Source organism: Budorcas taxicolor, chromosome 10, assembly GCF_023091745.1.
Source record: "Budorcas taxicolor isolate Tak-1 chromosome 10, Takin1.1, whole genome shotgun sequence".
Lineage (NCBI taxonomy): Eukaryota > Metazoa > Chordata > Mammalia > Artiodactyla > Bovidae > Budorcas > Budorcas taxicolor.
In genome coordinates this window covers 60418366-60443467 of record NC_068919.1, presented here as the reverse complement: position 1 = coordinate 60443467, position 25102 = coordinate 60418366, and the positions used below count along the sequence as shown (strand labels likewise).

At 39.8% G+C, this 25102-nt stretch overlaps 1 protein-coding gene across 1 annotated transcript in view; it reads left to right on the top strand.

Moving 5' to 3' along the window:
• The window catches only part of SLC12A1 (solute carrier family 12 member 1), an 87155-nt gene extending 62053 nt beyond the window's left edge, over positions 1-25102 (top strand). Inside the window, exons 19-26 of the mRNA XM_052647317.1 lie at positions 167-249; positions 10158-10301; positions 13078-13209; positions 13445-13556; positions 15698-15784; positions 21991-22126; positions 23702-23769; positions 24967-25102. Of these exons, the coding sequence (XP_052503277.1) occupies positions 167-249; positions 10158-10301; positions 13078-13209; positions 13445-13556; positions 15698-15784; positions 21991-22126; positions 23702-23769; positions 24967-25102 (898 nt within the window). The remainder of the gene's footprint in view (positions 1-166; positions 250-10157; positions 10302-13077; positions 13210-13444; positions 13557-15697; positions 15785-21990; positions 22127-23701; positions 23770-24966) is intronic.

Here is a 25102-nt window from a genome sequence, read left to right as displayed (position 1 = left end):
ATAAAGGGAAAACAAACGAACAGAAAAAGCATCAACTCTTAGCTATGTTCAAAAGTAAATTTTTGTAGTTTGATTGCATTAAAATCCACAGAAGTTTAGTATGAGTCCAAATCTTGAGGCTTCAGTGAGTCATTTCAATCACTAACTCTTTTGTTTCCACTTTCAGTGATGCGTTTGATTTTGAGATTGGTGTTGTCATAGTCAGAATCAGCCAAGGGTTTGACATCTCCCAGGTTCTTCAGGTGCAAGGTATGTACTCTCTTTATTCAACAAGTTGATATTCATTGAGCACCCACTTCCTGCCTGGCACTGTTCTAGGTGCGAGGGGATAGTGCAGAGCCCAGCACAGACAAAACCTGCTCACAGCGGAGCTCTCGTCAGGACAATGTTCTTCCCCTGACACAAGCTGTGTACCCTTCCCCTGGGCTTTTCTCATTGTTAACATAAGTGGTGTTTGTCTGGCTCACCAGAAATACAGAATAATTCAGGGCAGTTATCAGTCTTCTCATCACAAAACCACAAACCTAGCATCACTAAAAATAAATACTTTTGGTGAAGTAAATGGCCAAATTAATTTTTGCAAGATGTTTCAAAAAATGAAGACTAATTATTTCCTTGGAAAACCATGTATTTTGTTTAAGAGTCTATGATCTGGTTCGTAGCTAATATGGAAATGAGCCTGAATGTATCATGCTGTGAAGCACTAATCTAAGTCAGGGACAGAAACACTAATTCAGATTAGTGATTCTGCTTTTTCCCTATAGAGGATTCCAGAAACTCCTTATTAAGTCTTAGAGTATAAACATACCCTCTTGTGTATAAAGTGAAGGACACATCTAGAGAGTCAGTAAAACACTAGGATAGGGCCGCTAATCCTTGACTCACCTTTTTAGCTGAACTTCACAATGGAGCCCACTGACAAGATGACATTGCAACAGGAGGATGTTTGGGGTGACCTCTTGTGTGCCAGGTATGGTGTGTACTGCAGCGCTGGGTAGACTAAGCCTCTTAGTAGAGTCTGTATCGTCAAGGATTCATGGCCTTGTAATGGAAATGGGTGCACTATGAGTGTGATGATACGTATATTAATAGGGTACTATGGAAAAGGGAAAAGGGGCACTTAACTCCAGGAAGGCTTCCTGGCCAAGTAGGAGCTAACTCGGCAACGGCTGGAGAGAGAACAACGAGAATTTGAACAACAGCATTCTTGGCAAAGAGGAGAGCATTAGCAAAGATATGGGACTATGGAGGAATGAGGTATATGGACAACTGAAAGCACATTCGTATTACTGAAGCAGATCATAGTGAAATATAAGGCTGGTGATAAAAGATCCTGGTTTCAAAAGGCTCATTTGCCCTATCAAAAAGCATGGACCTTATTCTATGGACAATGAGGAACCGTGAAGAGATTTGAAGGGAGGGGAAATATGGTGAAATGTGAGTCTTAGATCTCCTACTCTTTCAGTTACACGGAGGATGGACTTGAAGAGGACTAGACCAGAGACAGAAATATAAATCGAAAAGATTTCCATAATCAAAGTCAGAGCAGGTGACGGCCTGGACTAGAGCAGCCTCTCTCAGGGGATGGAGAGAAAAGGACAGTGCACTTTGGAGGTACAAAAAGCAGACTTTGGGGTTTGATAGGGTGTGTGGGATGTGAGAGAGGGGCAAGTGGGAAAAGATTCCTTGATTCCTTGGCTGACAGTGAACGGTGGTGCTATTAGTGGAAATGGGAACCACAAGAGGAAGAGTAGTAGGTGTAATGAAGAGATGTCTGGTTCAGTTGTAAACAATGTCCTGTGGGAAATCCTACTGGAAATGTCCAATAGGCAGTTAGATAGTCCTAGGCTTAAAGAACAAATCTGAACTGGAGATGTTGATTTAGATGTTTGGGGTCAAATTATATACCCCCAGAATTTGTATGTTATAAGTCCTAACCTCAGAATGTGGCTATATTTGGAGACAGCATCTTTAATCAAACAGGTAAGGAAAAATGAGATCCCTGGGTTGGGCCCTAATCCCATACGAATGGAGTCCTCATGAAAAGAGATTAGGATGCTGACAAGCGCACAGGAAAGGTCAGATGAAGTCAAAAGGAAAAGATGGCCGTCTGCAAACCAAAGGGAGAGGCCACAGAATGAACCAACCCTGCTGACACCCTGACCTTGGTGTTATTTTCTAGAACTGCAAGAAAATAAATTTCAGTTGTGTTCTGCCCATTTATATGGTATATATCATGGCAGCTCTACCAAACGAATACAAGGAACATCCTAATTAAGACGAAAATTGAAACTGTGACACTGGAAAATACAACCCAAGAAGTGTGTAAGAGTCGAGAGCCCCAAGACACAAGACAAAGGTCCCAAAGGAAGACCGAGGAAGGAGTGGCCAGAGACAAAAAGGCCCCAGGAGTCTGTGTTGTCATGGAAGTCATGGAGCAGAGTGCTCAGAATGTGAACCGTCAGCATAAATACCAGCAGACTGCAAAGGAAATGTCATTGACATGGCACAGATAATCCTAGAACAATGTCCATAGAGCAGTGTCGACAGAATCCAGAGTGCAGGGGGTTAGGGAGAGAATGTGAGGTGATGAAGCAGAGGACGTGGATATGGCCCACCATTAGGAGCTAAGGAGAAGAGTAAGGTGAGGAGAGCTACTATAGACCTTAGAACGGGGGAAGCGTTTGTTTCTAGGTGAAAAATGGGTTCTAGAGAGTAGGAGAGCATGAAGATGAGGGTAAAGAAAGAGACGGCCATGGAATAAGATCCTGGAGGAGCAGGAAGACTCAAAGGAAGGGCATGGGTGGAAGAGCTGGTGTGACACAGAAGAAAACTGCTTCATCTTCTAAAATTGGAGTAAAAGAAGTGAGGATTGATGAAGAGTTATGTGGATTTGCAGGAGTGGTAAACTGAGGAAGATCATTCACAATATTCTCAATTCTCTCTGTAAAACTGGAGTAATTTTGCTAGTTGTCTGTTTTTTCTCTAGTGACATTTGATCTCTGGGGTTGAGAGGATCAGGGTTTTCCTGGGTAGGGTCACAGAAAGGAAAAGCCTGCAAGATTTGAGAGTGTAAATGGCTGAAGGGTTCAGAGTCTTTTTTTTTTTTTTTGGCCATTTCACCTCTGTCTCATCCTAATAGAAGGGACCATGAGTGAATCAGGTGAATTTTATGATGTAACAATTGTTTTGTTGCAAGGGAGCAAGAGAAAGAAGGAGAAATTAGAAATCAAGCATTTGTATAAGATGGAGAATCACTATCTGATATGTATACTCTATAATTCTGCATGAAGAACTTTAAAAATAAAACTCAGAGTAGAATCCATTCTATGTAAAATTGCTGTGTTAAGGTTATCTTTCATGCCTTCAGCCTTCCTTTTTATGTCCCTTTTCTTTTTCATGGACCTTTTACATCTTCAGGTCAGATATACTAATTCTATGTGGTAGTCATGATTAATTCATATTCCTTCCTAATAGAATGTAATGCATTAATAGCAATAATAGCTAACACTTTTGAGCACTTACTATGTGCCATGTGTTATGCTTCATGTTCACATGTATTATAACAGTTATCACCCCAACTCCCCTATCAGGCAAATACGATCATTGTCCCCATTTTACAGCTAATAAAATTGAGGCTTAACTAAGATTCATAGCACCAGTAGTTGGTAGAGCTAAGATTCAAACCTGTGTCTATTTGAAGCCTCTATTCTACCTTTTAAAAGAGGATAACTAGAGGACAATGACTTACATAACGAGAAGCAGTGGTGAAATCTGAGAGATAGGAATGGAACAAAGCCATTTCTATCCATTCCTTAAAAAACCCAGCATAGGGGCTGTTTCACTGTGGTAAGATAAACGTGACACTGAGGACAATCACAAGAACCTAATATCAAGAGACCTGGTTTATTAACTTCTACATTTTCGTTTAATTTTTCTGCCTTTTGAGTTGTCCTGTTTTTCCATCTAAAAAATAAGAACGCAATCTGTAATTTGTATTAAATTACACATTTGCTTTGTATGTTCATCTCTTCAGGCTGAAAGATGTGATACAGCTCCCACCCCTCACAGCTCCATCTGCCCAAATGCCCTGTCAATTTAGTTCTATAAAGCAATACAGCCAGCAAATTCTGTAAATTTCTGAAAGAATCCTGGCAGTGAACTGCATCCCCTTTTAATTTCCCAAGGGAATTATCTGATTTATATCAACTTTGATGTTTGAAATATTTTTGCTTCTTAGTCAAGGAAGGAAAAATGCAGTGGGATGCTAATAAAATAATTATAAGTACCAATTATCTAGAGTAAACCAAAACAACATTACACAAATACATGAACCTGCAGAAAAACAGCGGCATAATGATAGAAATTAACTTCACCCCACATTTCTATGCATTGTTTTGAAGTTTATGTAATTTATGCCACAACCCTCATATTAGATTTTGAATTGGAAGAAATAAGCTTGCGTTTCATTGTATTATACTGTAATACAGGGCTTAATAAGAGCCTGATAAATCTTAAGTATTGCATTACAATATGTTAATGATTATCATCATAGCTTTTCCAACACCGACACCACAGTGTCATCACAGATTATAATTTAAAGGAAATATTAGCAATTCAGAGTGCTCATATAGTGTAGTTAATAAAGCAGTGAATAGAAATCAACTTTATAGGTAATTTACCAGCTTATGACAATTATCTCTATACTGTGTCACAGGCTTATGTGAGGAGAATAATTTTTTATGTAAATAAGATGGATGCTCATAGCATTATAACTTGTATACTGCAGCAACTCATCCAATACTGATGGCTGATAGTTTCTCTTAAGAAGTTAATTTATTGCCTGACAACACACACAAAAATGCAGTATTTCATATTGCTCACTTCCCAGGGGTATTTAGCAAGTTGCCAACTACAACATACAGTCCAAATTGTACTGGTAGGAAATAAGGTGATGAGACGTGATTCGCAATATATTGCGGCCAAGTGTTCCATGGAAGTACTGCACGATTTATGACCATCTCAGAGCGCGAGGATTCTGCTGGGTCTGATGGAGTGGCTTAGCAAAATAAAGACAGATGGCAGTGTAGTAAATAATCACTTGATTGGAAGGCGACCACTGCAGGATTGCTTCCTGCCTTCAATTCAACTAAACTTCACCTGGGGTACGGCACATTGATTCATGTGAGCATTTACAGCTTTGAGTTGATTGACCAAGAAAGAATCATAATTTAATAATTAATAAAGAAAAAGGATGCTGTAAAGTCAGAGGGTACGCAATTCCTCAGTGGGTTTCCCTGCTCTCTCTTTTGTTGTCAGGTAATTGACTACTCTCTATCCTGAAGATTCAGACTGAATTTCAATTGTAGAATCCTGCCTATTTCTAAAAGACATGTTAAAAGAGGAAAAAAAAAAAAAAAGACTGGAAATAGACCATTGGAGGCAATCTTGACAACTAAATTGAATTTCAAAATAGTCACTGCAGTTGGTTACCATACAATCAATTTATAAAGCACTTGAAAATAAACCAACTACTGTTCAAGTGGCTTTGGCATTTGCATGAGGTTACAGCTCAGGCTTCACTCTTTGTTTTTCCTATGAGAACTGTTTGGGGGTATGTAGGAAGCCTTGGTTACAAATTCACGCTCAACTGATAGATCCTGAAAGTCTATGCTTTTCTCCCCCATCATTAGGACCTCAGGGATTCTCTTAATCTTGGCATGAGAGAAAGGCAGGCTCTTACTCTCTCTCCTGAGCAGTATGGCTTTGTAAATATGAGATAATATGAAACTATCTAGTATGCAAGATTCAGTCGTACCAGTGCCCAGATGGTGGCCAATTCCAGGGTAAGGAGCCCTTTCCTCGTCTCTCATTCTTAGGGTTAATCCCACATGTCCCACCTCTGTCCTGTGCCAGCCTGATCTGTACTGTTAGCTGCTCTCAGCCCCTCTTCTTGTAACTCTGTACAAGGCATGAACTCTCCTTCTTTCAAACGTTGTCTTTTATACCAACAGCCCTCCATGCATACACACTATACACACCCCCACCCCTGGCAGCTCTTCACTTGTTTTTCTTCCTTTATAGAGATAACTGTGTCAAATGTATTCCACCACATGAAACAGAATTGACTGTTCTTTTATTTCAGCAAAATATTCTTGAGTGATTGCGGTGATGGGCACTAGTGAGGCATGAACGCATCTAAGAATATTTGAGAGGGAGTCTGGGAAGCCTAAGCATAGGCTTTGGAATCAGATAGGTCTGGATTCAAATTCAATTACTCTAATGGGAATAACTGTAATACCTACCTCACAGGTTTGTTGTTTTGGATTAAAGGATATGATGGCTGCACAGTGTTTGGCATTGTACTTCACACAAAGTAAACTCTCAATAAGTGGTGGTAATGAAATATGACATAAGCTACCCTCCAGGAGTTTACAGATTAGTGGGGTTACAATAGACATTTATCTTAAAACTCTATTCCATGTCACATAGTTTAGTTAGTGGAATAAAGTTTGAAGAAGAATATTATTAAAATATGAAATGTTATAGAAATTTCTCGACTGAGAAATTTGGGGATTTTTTTTTTTTTTTCAAAACATGCAGACTGGGTATTGCTTCATCAGGGAGATATTGGAAGTCAGAGCACATCGCTAATGAAGGACAGTAGAGGGATGAACACTAGAATTGGAAACAGAAGACTGGGGTCACCAGCTGTGCAACCTCAGACAAATCACTTGAACTCTCTAAACCCAAGTTTCCGTCTCAGTAAAATGGGGGAGGGAGGAATGGTACGAGCTCTGCTTTCATCCTAGTACTCATGCTGGGATGAAGTAAGACACTATTGGAAAGAGCATTGTGAATCCTGAATATCACGATGTAATGGTTGTGGCGGTTGTGGTAGTGGTGATGAAATGAGTAGTTTTCAGGCAGCTTTATGGCAATTGTCACATCTATCCACTCCTATTCCCTTGCCTTATCTCTCCTGTGATTAAAGGCACACTTTTACAAGTCAGCTAGCCAGTGCTCCAGTTGAAAGCAATGTTTTGACAAAGTCTACTCGTGATTTCGCATGCAAACAGAGGCAAGCAGTAGGCCACGTAGATAATGCAGAATAGATCATCAAAACGTCACTTCTACTTAGCACTGAAAAGAGAAAAGGAGGGAGTGCACAGAAGGAGGCCTCAGATCACCTACAAAGTGCATAATTAAGAATTAACTTTAATAAGAGTTTGCAAAATCACTTTGACCATACCACTGTGTGGATCTGAAAGTCCAAGATGTCCAAGCAGGCAGACTTTAGCCTTTAGAATGGACTCTGTCAACCTCTGGCTCTGTCGTCTTTGAGGAAACTGCTGAATCTGACTCGCTCACACAAAGTCTGGTTTTGTCTCGCAGGCCTGGGATTTTGCAGTTTGCTCTGTCCAGGATGGGCTTTGCACATACTTTCCGAGCACATTATTGGAGTAGCTCCTGGTTCACTTAGCCAGCCGAATCCTTTACAAAGGAGAATTTATTTTTCCCCTCCTTTGTCCAAATTAGAGGACAAAAAACATGGCAACTAGTGGCTAATCACAGGGTATGCTGGAGCCTGCCAAGAAAAGAAAAGGAAAAGAATCCTCTCTCCAGTGCAAACTTTGCAGTTGCCCCTAGAGGAGCTCAGCAAATACTTGCCTTCCAGATGACTGCAAAGAATAGGTTACCCCACAGCCGACCCCTTGCAACACCCCCACAGAGTGGGCAACAGTTGGGGGGCCATCACCCAGGACAGTGAAGCTGCTGCTCTGGGGCAGCCTGCCATATATACCTGTATCCTTAGGGTCTTCTATTTAAAATGACAGTTTGGAAGAGACCAAAGTTTTGGGGAATTAGCTTGGCATTACACCATGTACCTGAGTGTTTAAGTTAATCTAAGGATAAAGAGTTGGAGGTTAATAAAACAACTCTGAAATAATAGCAAGAAGCCAACAGCAGAAGGTCTTCACAGTGATAGCATGCAGAATTTGGAGTCAAGCAGACTCCTTTGCAGAGAAGACAGTGGCACCCCACTCCAACTCTTGCCTGGAAAATCCCAGGGACGGAGGAGCCTGGTAGGCTACTGCCCATGGGGTCGCGAAGAGTTGGACATGACTGAGTGACTTCACTTTCACTTTTCACTTTCATGCATTGGAGAAGGAAATGGCAACCCACTCCAGTGTTCTTGCCTGGAGAGTCCCAGGGATGGGGGAGCCTGGTGGACTGCCATCTATGGGGTCGCACAGAGTCAGACACGACTGAAGCGACTTAGCAGCAGCAGCAGACTCCTTTGCACTGGAACCCTGTGATTTGCTGGGTGACATCAGACAAATTACCTAAACTTTCTGAGCCTCAGTTTCTGCACCTACAAAATGAGGATAATAATAGTAGCTTTCTCAGAGTTGTTTGGGAATGAATAATGTGCAGCATAGACCCTGGCACCCAAAGAAAGTACACTAATAATTAACTTCTAAAATAACTCCCAGGGTTCTCAAAGTCCTTGATTTGCTTTGCATGACTAAGCCCATTTGCAGAAGTTGCATAAATACACTGCCTATAGAAATGCACTCATTGCTTTGTTCTCTAAGGAGCAACAAAGCACCATGCAGGACCTGTTGCTTATTCTTTTTGCAAAGCTAGGGAGTGGGAAAGGCGAGGGGTTATGATTTTCCATTTCACAGACAGGAAATCAGAGGCATAGGAAAAGTAAGTGACTTGCCCAATGTCACATGAAGCCAGCAGCAGAGCTGTAATTGGTTATGACCCCAGTGCAACACAGCGTGTGTTCACCTCTCGAAAGTCAGATGTAAGCAGCTCTTGTCTAAGCTTTAATGCCATTCATCTAATTTCTTAGATTTTCTATAGCTGCTGATCTTGAGAACCTTTGAAGCTTTGGGGAAATCACATGGATGATTTGACCTTAAATCTCATGCCACTGGCAAAAGATTAATTGCTGGGACCTGGAAAGGGGCCAGACAATTCTGTGTAGCTGAATAACAACACCGTCTAGGGATGTGACTGTCCTGACAGATTTAGTTAGTACATAATTGATAAATCTAGAGTTTGTATAGCTTCACTTCCCAGAAAGAAAAGGCAACGGGCTCCTAGGGTTGACATTTACAGAAGCCCTTCCAGTGTTTTGTAACACTGAATCTAGGTTTTCTACTCTTCCTCCAAACCTAGCTCATTTTGTAAGGTTCTGTTCTCAGCAGGCAAGAAGATGAAGGGATCTGACAAGACTCTCACCTTACCACTGTAAGCAAGAATGTCCATCAGTCTTTAACACAGTCATATGACTGCCCTGATCCATGCAGATTGAGGCCAGCAAGGGATGCAACACATTCCCTAGCAGCTAGGAACTTTCTGTCACCATCAGAATCCAGGAAAGATAAAAGGCATCCAGACCCAGCATCAAAGCTTGGAGAGTGGGTTTAAATTCTGGACAGGACATTTTATACAGCTTGACTCTTATTGCAGACTCAAGTGTCATGAGGGCCTTTTTAGTAATGTGGACTCTGACAGGCGCACAGAAATGTCAGCTTTTATTTCTTTTGCTTTGGTCACTCACTCCAGAAAGTATTTTACTTATTGGAAAGACTTGGTGGTGGTAAATATTTTTCACTGTAAGTTTATTATCAGATATGGTTCTCTTTCTTTAGTTCTTGTTCTCTAGTTTTATGTTTCAATTCAGGAGGCACCGCCGTGTGTCTGATATACACCCAGCATACTTCTGTAATTTTGTTACTCCCAGTTGTAAAATATCTTGGCCCGGTAGCTTAGATCAGTAAATCAGTAGCTTTCAGTGTACAAGATCTTACATACAGTGGATCTGGTGTCTTGTTTTGCCAGTAGTAAATAAAGATGGCATTAAATAATCCTCCTCCTTTGCCCTCACAAATAAAAAACTCAGTGTCCTCATGTATTATAACTTAACAGAGCCAGTTTTCTGAGCTAGTTGTTACTTTCTGAATACAGTTTATTGATACATTTACTTCTATAAAACCATTCAGAAAAATCATATTATGCATAAATAATCATTTAATTGCATAGTCACACCATTTTCAATATTGAAATCATTAGTAAGACGGTTCCTAGAAACTTCGTTGTCCTGAATTAAGTAAGTGATTTTTTTCTTCTTTCATTAGAGGAATTAGAGAAATTAGAACAGGAGCGGCTGGCTTTGGAAGCCACCATCAAAGACAACGAAAGTGAAGAAGGAAATGGAGGCATCCGAGGCTTGTTTAAAAAAGCTGGCAAGCTGAACATTACTAAGCCAACTCCTAAGAAAGGTAAGTGCTTTTAAGATTTACAAGAAAAGTTACAAAATGAGCCAAAATGAATCTTCAAGGGTCAGTAGTCAATATCTAAGATACTGGGGGCTTTGTGTGTAGGTAAGGACTGAAAGACATTTCCTTAGGAAAGATAGTATGGCTAAAAGTTAGAAGCTATTGTCACTTATTAACAACATTCACCCCTTTGTAACATCTTGCTGTAAAAACTCTGTTTTAAAATAATATTTAGTTTCGAAGATATATAGTGGTTAAGCAGATTGAACAAAGAAGCAAAAAAAAAGTTCTAAGTTAAGATGTAAAGGGGATAGAAGTTCATAACCAAATACTGAAACTGGTTTATCTATACACACACACACCTTGCAGACATTTCAGGAGACTGAAAGCCGACTGGTACAGGCAAGTAAGGGATCCAGGTAGAATTCTAATTTCAAAACTACCGTTTTATCACAAGCCAGAATTCTGGACTTCATTGACACTAATTACCGGCAGATTTTGGCTAAATGGTACACTTATCTCTGAATGTTCAGTGTACATCCCAGGAATGGAGGACCACAGAATGAGACCTTGTTACAAGTTTTATAAATAGGTGATTCAAATGATTGATTTTTTTTTTTTGAAAATTGCTCTTTACAGAAAGTTTTTTCGTGAGGTCCATAGCGACCTCTGCTGGTAGAAAATTAGAACGTTAAGGTTCATTTCTTTCACGCACAAATAGTCCTGGAGTTCATGAAGTCCTTCACTGGTGTGAAGCCCAGGAAAGATCATTTCTTTGGCAAGGTCTCCAAGTCAAGTAGCAAGATTCAGATTGAGACTTAGCAGGCTGCTGGTCTAGGTTGCTAGGACCCAATCTTTCAAAGAGGCCATCTCTTTACTCTGGAAGAGGTTTGGTTCAGTTTTCTTATTTCCCTACTATGACCCAAGGACCAAATTTAACCTGCAATACAACATTTTTGTATATCTACATAGCATTATGAGAAACCCAAACATTTCTCCCCTTCAGATACTTAGAGGTACCCTTGGGTGCCAGAAATATTTGATTGCCTAGGGGAGAACCTACTAGGTATTACCTTCCTTAAGATGACATTTTCTAGAAAAATGATGTGTTTGAATCTTAAGTTGGAGGTACATTAAGTCTTTCCAGGTATAAATATTAGAATAAGACCCTCTGGATGCTAACTACTATCGTCTTTCCTTTTCAATTGTTTGGTGTAGTCATGAGAAGAATTAACTACCCATCGAATCTGCTCTGTGCAACAGTACAACCTGAGAAGCAATGGAAAATTTAGAAGTCATAGCTCACACTCTTCTCTAGCTGCTGGGGAGGAGAGAAGTAATAAGGTCCTTACTAGTGAAAGTGGAACTTGTTTATTCTGAACCCCGTTTCTGCATGACAATACTTTTGGCAAAAACATACATCTCTGAAAGTCAACATGTCTCATTGTTCAGAAAAGCAAAATAATGTTATGTTTTGTTTCAATGCCTAAATTTTCAAGCACAGCTCTGATAGTGGGCCCCTTTACTGCTCTGGGCTTTTGTCAGTTGAGGACTCTTTGGAGTTCTAGATCAGGACCAGCTCGGCTTCCAGGCACTCATACAGGAATCCTCTGGATGCTCTGATCTGCTTGTAAGGGGGGGCAGAGTTTGGTCCACTTGGTAAAGATATTTACTTTCTCCTTTAGTGGCCCTGAGATAGAAACAATACAAGATAATTGCTTCAGAACTGACCAGCCCAACCTTGGAAACAGCAAAAGACGGAACAAAGCATCCTGAGACCGTCTTAGATCAGAGAGGAAGCTCTAACGAGGCTGTCACTCTGCTCTAAGCACGATGCTGACACTACCGCTTTGAAATAGACCAATGAAGTCGCAACTTTCAAAGATGTGGAAATGAGAAATAACGCATAGGGTGTAGCAAAGAAACCCCTACTGGCGAATAGGAATGAGGGTTCTGCTCAAACACTGCCCTACTTCCCTGGTACACTTTCACTGTGTCCATGTTAGGGTGGAAATAGCATTAAAATATTTTTAAGTACTTTATGTACACCCTTAACTGTAACTCAAGAAGAGGTAATTTTAATCCGTATTTCCTGGCTTTTTCATCTCATTCACAGATATTCAAATAGCTCAAGTGGCTTTACCTTAGACTCACAAGATGCCAGGAAAAGAAAGCAGAAGAGTAAGCCAGGCCCATGTTAGGACCAAAGGGTCATGGAGAGTTGAAATGCTCAAGGTCCCTGGCAACCTTTATAATCCAGACATTTCTGGAATTCATACCAAAATTGTGCTCAAATGAACATATTGTCTAGTGAAGGAATACCTCTGATTCTTTTGGTTATCTCTAGAAAACCAATAACTACATGTTCTATTGATACTTTTAAGTACATCTGATATTATAACCTGAGTTATATATGAAATTTAGGAAAATGAGGATATTTTGGGTTTTGTATGAGATAATTTAGCATTGCTACATGTCTAAATAATAATTCTGCACTGAGACAGATTACTAAGGATCTGAAAAAATTCACTACTCCATAATAAAAACTGTAATCATAAGATCAATATCAAATTTTTCTGAACTATGGAAGGTGATCTAAATTATTGTGGGATTTGACCTTTATCTTTTCTTTTGTGGAGAATAGGACTCACTATTTTCCCATAAGTATAAAAAACACAAAGTCATGACCCTTCTATTTTCCTGAATAGATTTATTGGCACATTATTTTGTTTCTTTCCTCAAAAGACAAATGGATGTACTACTTTCTCTTTTGTTACAGATAGTGGCATTAACACAATCCAGTCAATGCACATTGGGGAGTTCAACCAGAAACTGGTGGAAGCCAGCACCCAATTTAAAAAGAAGCAGGGAAAAGGCACAATTGATGTTTGGTGGTTGTTTGATGACGGAGGTAAAAAATTCCAGAATATACACTAGAGAGCAGAATTTCTTGTTGATAAATTTAACAAACTGCATGGGAAGGTATATGAAAATGGTATCAGTTAAAGAATAACATTTCCGTGTTCTCTAAAGATTTAAATTATTTAGGAGCTATGAGTGTGGGCATGAATACAGATATAAAGCTATTCATTTCCTTTCAATTGGATATGCTCATCCTTTCTGTCATAATTTAATCTTTTTTTCAGGGTTAACACTCCTTATCCCCTATATCTTGACTCTCAGAAAAAAATGGAAAGACTGTAAATTAAGAATCTATGTTGGAGGGAAGATCAATCGCATTGAAGAAGAAAAAATTGCGTAAGTAATTTATCACTTGTGTTGAAGCATTTTTGATGTTTGTTGCTTGAATGCTTTAATTTTAAAAAAACTTTAAGTGTCTTTGAGGCACAATAAATTTGAAGACAAAAAGTCACCACGCTAGGCCTCAGGCTTGCTTGGTTTCTGTCAATAAATTATCTGCGTAATTTTCTAATCATTGTCTTCAAGTCCTTTTATCCCCTTCCACAAATGCTTTCAACAAGCATTTGGCATGGAAGCCCATCTCAAGTCTTCAGTGAGAGCATCATTATCTTGTATAGTGTTTATTTTGTTCTGACTAGTAAATGCATCCAAGAAAGGAAGAGCTTGAAGGCATCTGTGTCCAAATTCTGTCCAGTTTCTTCTGGGAGATTCAAACCTGTTAATTCGAGGCAGTCCTTCTAGCCTAGCACACTTAGAAGAGAACAGAGAGATGGCACCCTGTCCAAGCCCCAGCTCTGCCACTGACAAGATGCAGGACTTTGCAACAGTTACTTTACCCATCTGGGTCCCCCCCAATTTCTCACTTGTAGTTTGAAAGTGTTAAAATGGGTGACTGTTGGTAACTTTTCTGATTAAAATAAATAAATAAGCCAAGTCCCATGGTGCTAAGTCTGTTCCTTTCTTATTTATTTAGTCATGGAGAGTTGATCTCTAGTTGTGAGAGCAACAAGCATGCCAAGAGTGTGGTGCATCCAACGATCTCTGGAGGAAATCTGGAGAACGACTTTTGGCAGCCCATAGTCCCTCATGGCATGCCTATGTCCTAGCCCTTCCTGGAATGGCTACTTCCAGAAATCACAAAATAATGACTGGCTCTTCAGTTCAGTTCAGTCGCTCAGTCGTGTCCGACTCTGTGACCCCACGGACTACAGTGTGCCAGGCTTCCCTGTCCATCACCAACTCCCAAAGCTTGCTCAAACTTGTGTCCATCAAGTCAGTGATGCCATCCAACCATCTCATCCTCTGTCGTCCCCTTCTCCTCCTGCCTTTAATCTGTCCCTGTATCAGGGTCTTTTCCAATGAGTCAGCTCTTCACATCAGGTGGCCAAAGTATTGGAGTTTCAGCTTTAGCAACAGTCCTTCCAAAGAACACCCAGGGCTGATCTCCTTTAGGATGGATTGGTTGGATCTCCTTGCAGTCCAGGGGACTCTCAAGAGTCTTCTCCAACACCACAGTTCAAAAGCATCAATTCTTCAGCTCTTAGTCATTTTTTCACGTTGTCTCCCCCTTCTTAGAAAGTTATGATATATATCTAATTCCTCTTAAAGAAAATTATAGTAAAATGGAAACTAACATGAGGTCTACAATAATTTATATTTTCTTAAAGCCTCTAGTATCTTATGGAGACAAGTGATGAAATTTGAAAATGGTTGGTGGATAAGATAGTAGCAGGGCATCCATGTTAAATTTCTTGATTTCAGAAACTGTACTCTGTTTATAAAAGAGAATGTCCTTGCTCTTAGGAAATATTCACTGAAGTACTTAGAGGTTAAAGGGGCCTGATATGTGCAACTTACTTTAAAATGGCAAATAGGTAGGACGTAGAAAGCCAGTGAGCAAAAACGATATAGAGGGATGTAGACAGAGAAAAAGAGAATGACAAATCAAATGGGGCAAAACATGAACAACTGGTGAATCTGAGCTTTCTTTGCACTATCCTTATAATGTTTTGTAACTTTGAAATTATATCAAAACGTTCAGTTGCTAGGGGGAAAGACTTTTAATCCACAACGATATAATAAATAATAATTATTGGTTTGTCAGTAGATTGTCAGTAACGCTATAAACATTATCAGCAATCATCAGTAAGTATTGAGACTTGTTCTCTTTTTCCCAAATGATAAGGAAGAATGGACAGTGCCACAACCTTTTCCCTGAAACATGAATGCAGAGCTGGGTTTGCTGTTTCCAGTGACCGCACCTACAGAAATTTCTCTTTGCCTTTGGTGGAATAATTTGGTCCACATTTATCCATATTCATCAAGTGCTACAATGGAAATCAAATACTAACCAAAGCCTTTGTCCAAAAGCTAAGCTGAAATAAGACATGATTGCTTTTGATGTCTTCAACACAAAACTCTTTGATTGAAAATAGTTATATATTCAATGATGAAGCATTTCTGTCTTGTATTTTCAGAATGGCTTCCCTTCTGAGCAAATTTAGGATAAAATTTGCAGACATCCATGTCATTGGTGACATCAACGTTAAGCCAAACAAAGAAAGGTATGAATATTTAACAAGATCCACTGTTTATCCATGGTAAACTCTCTCCTCTTTTGTGTTGATTATTAGAAGGTTAAAATGTTACGGGTTTACTGCTGTGACTTCCTGATAGGATGTCATAAAAGGGGATTTTAAATAATCATGACACAGAGCTATCAGGTTCTAACAGAAGGAAAAGTTTTTAAGGTGAAGATGAGCTTGAGAAGAAGAACTGCGGAAACATAGTTTAGTTAGCATTTTAGAATTGCCTTTCACATTATGCTTTCTATGGTGGGAACAGTAGCAGGAAGCATAAGCTCAGAAAATTCTAACCTGAGCAGTTAGGGTAAGTTTACATTATTTAAAGTTACTGGTGGGGCATCCTGAATGGGAAGCCTATGAGAGCCCCCAAAGGGGATTTCTAAAACTATCTGAAGCCTGGCAAGGAAAGGTATTGGTTCCAAAATTTTAAAATGAAAAAAAAAATTGAAATAATTGTTTAAATGCCTTCAAAACAGCATCATTTTAACCTCATTAATTTTTAAATTTGTGAAGTCCAAGATATTTGAAAACAATTTGTAGGTTAGATCTTCACAGGAGTTCCCAGAGGTATAAGAAGATTGTCTAGAAATTACAACAGATCATAAATTAAAATATTTAGAGCAATGATTTCACAATCATAAAATATTTTCAATTGTTTACAGTTCAAAATCATGTTTAGCGTTGCATCTGTATGCAGTTTAGTACATTTGATTTGGTGTGGCATGGGTTCTCCCAGGGTGGAAAGAGGAGACACAAAGGTCTCAGTATGGCCTAGGTCCTTGCTAGACTCTTAGACCTCTTCTCATTTCTGTTGACCACCTCCTATAGTTCTTGATGAGTTGCAACTCCACATTCCTCAAACCTTCTTGCTCTGTCTTTCTTCTGATTCATTGTTATCCCAGATGAACTTAGTAACTAACTGAAAATTATCCAGATTTAAGATGTATTCTTATTGACCAAATGGCAATCTTGAACCTCATGTCATTTGAGGGTATTCGTGATTCCTCTAAGGCTATGCATCAGTTAAAACAGCTTTATGAAATGTCTTAACTGATAAGAAAGCTAGAATTGACAGGGTTGACCTGGATTATTATGATGTAATATTTCCTTATATCATAAATACCACTAATGCCTTTCATTCCTATATTTCACAGTTACAAAGTTAAGAAAAATTAAGAACAGATTTATTATTCTCCTCGGTAAATGGAATTAAGATTTTTATATGAACTAAGTTGTCATGCAGTAACCTCTGGTAGCCTTGCACATTTCATTTGAAGAATTTTAAATCCTAAGTCATTGCCCCTTGGCACTTGCAGTGATGTGATCAAACGGGCTCATCTTATAGCTCTAATTGGAGGAAACACATTCTCTTCCATAACACAGCAGGTACAATGATTCCCCAGTATGTGCCACTTAGCACCAGACCACAGCCTGCCAGCTCTCTGCCAATACGGGACCGTTTACTAAGGGGGCAACAGAGGATGAGATGGTTAGACAGCATCACCAACTCAATGGACATGAGTCTGAGCAAACTCTGGAGATAATGAAGGACAGGGAAGCCTGACGTGCTGCAGTCCATGGGGGTCACAAAGAATCGGACGTGGCTTAGCAACCGAACAACAAAGAGAGCATAGTCACAGTGTCCCCTACTGAACTGGGATTCTCTATAAGCCCTGGCTCAGTGCTGGCCACAGACCAGTCACCTGCTTCTTGTAACTGAATTCTTCTTGCTGTTATTTGACTTAGCAGCAGCTGAGGACTGTCTGTGCTTGCTGATCAATTTGTTTCTATATCCTTTGCCTCTTTACCCATCAATATGATTTTTTCTACCCAAGCCTCGGTATCCTTGCCTCTGTTTTGTACTAGTCTCTGCCCAGCCCTTGGTCACCTGTATACCCATCCTTTCTGTTCTATCACTGAGGATGTTGCTGTATCACTAACGATGCCTCTTCCTTCTTTGAGTGTCCATCAGAGCCTCAATGCTCTTCATCTTCGTACCCTTGACCTTTGTTCCATGGTTTCCTCTTCTCAAGGAGAAAACTCTATGCACAGTCAAAAGAAACAGAGGACCAAGGCATTTGTACTTTTGTCCTGGTATCTAAATTTGACTTTAGACACCATTCTGGCTTGGTGTTGTTTCCATATGCTCTGCATCCTACAATGAAGAGATCTATTTCCCTTTCTCAGGAAAAAAAAAAAATTCATTTTCACAGTTCTGGAGATTTTCTCTGTGATATTTCAAGGTGTTCAGGAAGATGTAAGGAAAAAAAGCATTCTTACCAGAATAACTGTAGTTAATGTACCCTGATGTGAAGACAGAAGGCCACCCAGAAGAGGTGTGCTAGAAGGTGTGCCATCCTTCTCTTTTCAGTTTCTGCTGTGACCAATGCCATGTTACTTCATAGAACAGCCACCTGTCTGATGCTGGCGATGCCTTTTCCAGTATTTGAAGATAAGTTTTAGAACAGAGAATGGTCATCCAGTAAATCTCACAAATGGCCACTTCCCTGGTGACTCAGATGGTAGAGAATCCATCTGTAATGCAGGAGACGCAGGTTCCATCCCTGGGTCGGTGAGATCCCCTGGAGAAAGGAATGGATACCCACTCCAGTATTCTTGCCTGGAGAATTCCATGGCCAGAGGAGCCTGGCAAGTACAGTTGATGGGGTTGCAAAGAATCGGACATGACTTGAGTGACTAACACTTTCACACTTGACCACACCTGGAATCGTTGTGATAATTTTTAAAAGGCAAATTCCCTGAGTGGTTTAATAAGAGAAACAGAACTCTTCAGTGGCCTGATGCAACCCCAGGCCCAGAGCCCAAAGCTTACAATGCTGGCTCAACTTCAGCTTTCAGGGGCCTTATGGCTAGACAGCCCTGCTCTACCATTAACAACAATCTCCCAATTGTTGTTCTTCCTTGGTCACCCATTTTCACACAATGTTAGCAATAGTTCACCGTCAATGATTTCCATGTTGGAGGCTAATGTTAAATGTCCTTCAACTGCACTTAATAGATCTTTCAACTGCTCACAAAACATGAGTAAATCTTGATGGAGACATTCTATCATAGAAACGTTATCTATAAATATGGTAGAGTAAGGGTGAAAAGGAGTAAAAAGCTAAGTTAATGAGAAAACAATTGGGCCAGGGAAACTGAAAAGCTATTGTGGTTAAATTTCTTTTTTTATTGTATAGACTGAATTAAAAGTCATAGGCAAAAAAGACAGCAATCATTAAACAGAAATCAAAGAGAAACTGGAAGCAATTAACTAGATAATTTAGTTGAAATATGCTAGTGTGATCACAAAAACAACAAATACATTAATGTGTAAGAAGAAATTTTATATGAATTTTAGGGGAAATTTTTATGCAGTTTAACCTTGTTATTATGAGGAACAAGGATGGGAAAGGCAGGAAACCTATAAGTAAAATTTTTTAATTGAATTAATTCGCACTTATATTTAATAGTATGTAATACTTAAACTATTCTAGAATCAATTTTAAGATATAATAAGAATGACCATGGGCTTCCCTAGTTTCTCAGCAGTAAAGAATCTGCCTACCAATGGAGGAGGTGTAACAGACTCAGGTTTGATCCCTGGGTCAGGAAGATACCCTGGAGAAGGAAATGGCAACCCACTCCAGTATTCTCGCCTGGGAAATCCTATGGACAGAGGAGCCTGGCAGGCTACAGTTCATGGAGTTGCAAAACAGTAGAATACAATTTAGCAACTAAATAACAACTGTAACAATAAGAATGACCAGATTTAATAGAGAATCAAAATAGAAATCTAAAATGACCTTTGGACCACCAAGCTATGAGCCACTCATTGTGGTCAGTGAAATGCTAGATCAAGCTTGCCTGGCTTATGTGCCCAACTTAGCCAATCTGGCTGGCAAAAGGGATAGAATTGTGCTGACTGGCTGATATTGAGGATAGAGTCATTCCCATCCAAACTGTAGTGGAGAAACATAGTATGGATGCCTGGGGCGACAAGCAAACAATCTTTATTCCACTTTCAATTTCTTAGGAAACTATTTTTGAAGTGGTCTTTCCAAAAAGCACCTGGACCGAGATGCAAATAAAACTCTTATCCCTGATCAAAATAATTGTCTGTAAAGCTTAAACAGAGAAACAGTCAACTGCTAATCTCAGTCCCATGGTTGTTGAGTAAAATGAATGTCTTGCTTTTACAGGGCACTGCATACTTTTCAGAGCACGGCCATCCAAATCATCATTCTAACACTCGCATCAGTCTCACACCAGCTCTGAGCAGCCATTGTTACCCCTGTTATAGGCTAGGTTATCCAGGTCAAGGAGGACAATGGAAGAACTGGAGCACGAACCCAGGCTCTTCTCTCCTAGGCCAGCACCTCTGCACTGATGACCACCAAGGTCTCTAAAAGCACAGCACTGTTGGGAGGAATAGCAGATAAAAGTATTACATGGTTGAAAGAATAATTGGGCATATCAGTCTTATTCCCTCCTACTCATTGTCTACCATTCTGAATAAGTCAGGAGAAGGCAATGGTAACCCATTCCAGTACTCTTGCCTGGAAAATCCCATGGACGAAGGAGCCTGGTGGGCTGCAGTCCATGGGGTCACTAAGAGTTGGGCACGACTGAGCGACTTCACTTTCACTTTTCACTCTCATGCATTGGAGAGGGAAATGGCAACCCACTCCAGTGTTCTTGCCTGGAGAATCCCAGGGACGGCGGAGCCTGGTGGGCTGCTGTCTATGGGGTCGCACAGAGTCGGACACGACTGAAGCGACTTAGCAGCAGCAGCAGCAGCTGAATAAGTCAAAGCATCAGAAATCTACTGCGTTAAGTATCTCTTCAATCTGTTAACAGCAGCACACTGGTGGGAACAAACTACTCCTTAGCAATCTCTGTACTTTCATCTGCAAGTCCTAAATCAGGAAAACTGATGAGACCACTGAAATCTTTGCGCTAAGTCACTTTAGTCATGTCTGACTCTTTGTGACCCTGTGGACTGTAGCCCTCCAGGCTCCTCCGTCCATGGGATTCTCCAGGCAAGAATATTGGAGTGGGTTGCCATGCTCTCCACCAGGGGATCTTCCCTACCCAGGGAACTGAACCCACGTTTGTTACATCTCTGCATTGGCAGGCAGGTTCTTTACCACTTGCACCATCTGGGAAACTGAAATCATTGCTTCATGCTTTAATTCCTTAACCTAAAAGCACATTAATTCTAGTTATCATTCATTCCAAAGTTATTAAGTTTTAAGAAAGCCACGATATATAAAACCAAAGAAAACTATTTATATTTGACATCATCTTATAGTAGCATATGGAAGACAACTGCTCCTATAAATTATGTTTTGTTTTGTGCTATCATTTTAAAAATAAATCTTATGAGATTCTTATGATAGATAAGAATGAGATTTTTCAGCACTTTTTAAAATGTTCTACAGTTCTGAGATACGGCTCCTAATTTTCTAGTCAATGATTTTTTCTTAATTGCCCTAAAATGGCCTCAGATTTTAAAATGTTATTGATTTTTGTTCTTTCCTCTAATGTGCACCTGAACAATAGCCATTTGAACATCTCAGACAGCAACATCAGACAGCAGAAGGACAAAGGCAGCATTATTTACAGCAAACATTCAGATTGTTCTATAGCCATTAAACTCACTCACTCACTATTCTCCGACCTACCCACAGCCTCCTGCATTAAGGTGGGAGCTGCCATGTGGGCTAAAGGTGAGGAGGGCAACCCTATCCAGCTCTCAGGGATGCTGGTTCATCTCCTACATTAATTCATAATCATCTCCCATAGAACCTGTAAAATAAGCAAATGGAAACTCATTTATGGGCTAAAGTGTCTACGTTAAAACTGTGCCTTTGACTATACTATGTAGAACGTGTAATTGCAGAGTAATTACCATCTATGTGTTTGTGTGTTTATATTGAGGATTTATTAATAATGCCTAGTAGGCTATCAAGGCCTCATACCCCTTAAGGTCTTTCCTTGGGTAGGGAAGCACTATGATAGCCATGGTTTTACTTACAGTCTCCTGCAAAGATAAGTCTTAGAAGATTTGCATGACATTCAGCTCTGATTCTGCAGCCAGCATACCTAGTCACACCTGGAGTATCTGTGAAATAATGAGTTAGTTTCCCACTGTGAGGCCTCTTTTATAATTCCAATTTCAGCTGGAAAGTCTTTGAAGAAATGATTGAACCATATCGTCTCCATGAAAGCTGTAAAGATTTAACAACTGCTGAGAAATTAAAGAGAGAAACTCCGTGGAAAATTACAGATGCAGAACTGGAAGCAGTCAAGGAAAAGGTAAGGACTTTTTTTCCTTAATCTTTACTTTGCTATCTAACTAGCTGAAAAAGAAAACAGTGGTTGATTTAAAGATCAAGAAGTAATGTATCTATTATAGAATTTCATTTATTCACGATCTAGGGTTTCTGCATATTTCAAGTCCTTTTTCAATCATATTAGTGAATGTGAGGATTTAGAAAACTGCTTTCATTTTTTAGTATAAAATCAAGATTTTTAAGTTGAAAACAGGCTATTGATACATATTGTGAAGCCTTCTTTCCAATTTAATTTTATAGTAAAGGGGACAGACCCATCAGACTAAAATAATTTCAGTCAATACATATGCAAAGTAAATAGAGATTGCTCACAGTCTGACACAATAAAAAGAATTTTAACCTGATAAAATTAGCTATAAAAACTTACATAGGGATCTGAGAAAATCTGTAATTGGAACACTGAGTATGCAAATTGGATCTGGAACATCTTGTAGGATGGATGTGAAATGGTGAGCTTTTCTAGATAACCCAAGAAGATGGGAGTTACCTGCATCTGGCTCGAACTGAATGAAGTTGCAACAGTGAGGATGATGAAGAGGGCAAAGACATAAGATTAAGGCAGAAAGATTAACATCTGAATTGGATTAGACATTCAAAGAAAAGGACCTCAAGAAGCTCTAAATGACAAAATTTAAGCCATATTAGGAGCTGAAGGTGGAACAGATTAGAGCAGGAGATATTAAAAGCCTTTCAAATTTAGTAGAAAAAATACTGAGCTAAGAATCATAAACTCTGTACAACAAAGTGCCCAGTTCTAACAAAAGCTTTTCATATAATTGAACAGATCACTTATCTAAGCCTTGGCTTCTGAACCAGTGAAATGTAATAATAAATATTAGTCTCATCACTGCAAAATAGTTAATGTAGTTATTTTTCCAAATGAGTCTTTTGGCGACTCTTTCATTGAAACCAGTCTCCTGTGCTGGTAAAAATCAAAGAGTTTAAAGAAAGATTAGACTAGGGTATAATCTATGTTCTTAGCATACCAAATTAGTTTCAAGATTAGGTTAGGTTTCTTCCACAGCAAACCTGTTCCCCAGCACTGGCCATTCTCGTCTTTTTACTGTTATCCATGTTGCTTGCTTGTTTTTTTCTTCCAGAATTTAATAAGCCTCTATACCTCAGTGGGGCTTCCCAGGTGGCTCAGTGACAAAGAATCCACCTGCCAAAGCAGGAGACGTGGGTTCAATCCCTAGGTCGGGAAGATCCCTTGGAGAAGGAAATGGCAACCCACTCCAGAATTCTTGCCTGGGAAATTCCATGAACAGAGGAGCCTGGCATGCTGCAGTCCATGGGGTCACAAAGAGTTGGACATGACTTAGCAACTTAACAACATAACACAATGGTCTTATTCTTTATATTTCTAATATTTTCCATCAGTTTCTAAAACACTGTAAGTTTCCAAACCTGAACGAAAAGGTTTTGCTTTTTTTTTAAATGAGGCTTTCCTACTTGTCTATAATTAGAGGAAAAAAGATAAATTCTCATTCATAATTCTGGGAAACTGCCCTCAACAAAATCTGAATGTTTTCCACAGAGTTACCGCCAAGTTCGACTGAATGAACTCTTACAGGAGCACTCAAGAGCTGCTAATCTCATAGTCCTGTAAGTATCATTGCAGACATTTAAAACTGTTACAGAGAAATCTCAGGTACATGGGCTAGTCAATACAAAAGCTCAGAACAATTCAGGCGGAAAGCTAAATTTGGAACATGTGGGAAAATAAACAGCACCCTAAGACAATGGGGCCCACGGGCTTTAGAGGGCTCCATATGGACTTTACTCCAGACATGCCCCACCCAAAGGGCCAGGACACACGGCACCTAGAATCCTCATTCCCTGTCTAGACCTCACTCTAGGAACCTGACCCTGGAATTCTGTGCCAGTTAAGCCCCAAGTTGGCCAAGGTTCCCAGGCCCCTTCCCTGGATAGCTGCTCCTGAGGTGTGGAGTCCATGGCATGTTCTCAAGGCTCCTTACCATGTGAGAAGAGGCCAGGGCAGGAGAAAAAAGGGTGCGCTTTTCCATTTCCACTCTTTGTCCTCCACCCCACAAATATTAGGGGCATACCTGCTGGAAATATGAATGCTTATCTAAAGATTCATTGCTAAACATGAAACCCAGCAATTTCACATTTATATCTCATGATCTAACTCCTAGGTACAAGGGTAAGTATGTCTTCAAGCAAGGTCTACATTGGAAGACTATTCATCTAAGAGATAGACTGGTGTCCTGCGATGGGTGATAGAGCCCAAATAGCTATTTCTCTCAAATATAATAAGAGCTTTAAACTATTAGGAAAAATCATTTTTCCTCCAGAAAAAATGGGGAGACGTATTCGTTGATCACATTTTCTATTTAAAGAGTGAAAATCTATTTATGCTTTGCCTCTATTCTAATGGGCTTCCCTGGTGGCTCAGATGGTAAAGAATCTGCCTGCAATGCAAGATATGCAGGTTTGATCCCTGGGTTGGGAAGATCCCTGGAGAAGGGAATAGCAGCCCACTCCAGTGTCCACAGGGTGGCAAAGAGTCGGTCATGATGAGCCACTAACACTTTCACTTTCACACTTTCTATTCTATTACAATGCCCAAGTCTATTTTTCTGGTTTGTAAATATTTGTATTATCTGAGAAACATCTCAATTTAACATCTATATTCAAAATAATTTCAGCGCTTTCATTTTGTGGGGGAGGCATATATACAGTTTAGGCTACTTGTTATTATAAAGCTCAGATAGCTAATGATGTTACTGTTGGTACTAACTGTCATGTTTGTTCTTTATTTTTCTTCCATGCTGTCAGGAGCCTTCCAGTGGCAAGGAAAGGATCTATATCAGATTGGTTGTACATGGCTTGGTTGGAAATCCTCACAAAGAACCTCCCTCCTGTCTTACTAGTTAGAGGAAATCACAAAAATGTCCTGACATTTTACTCTTAA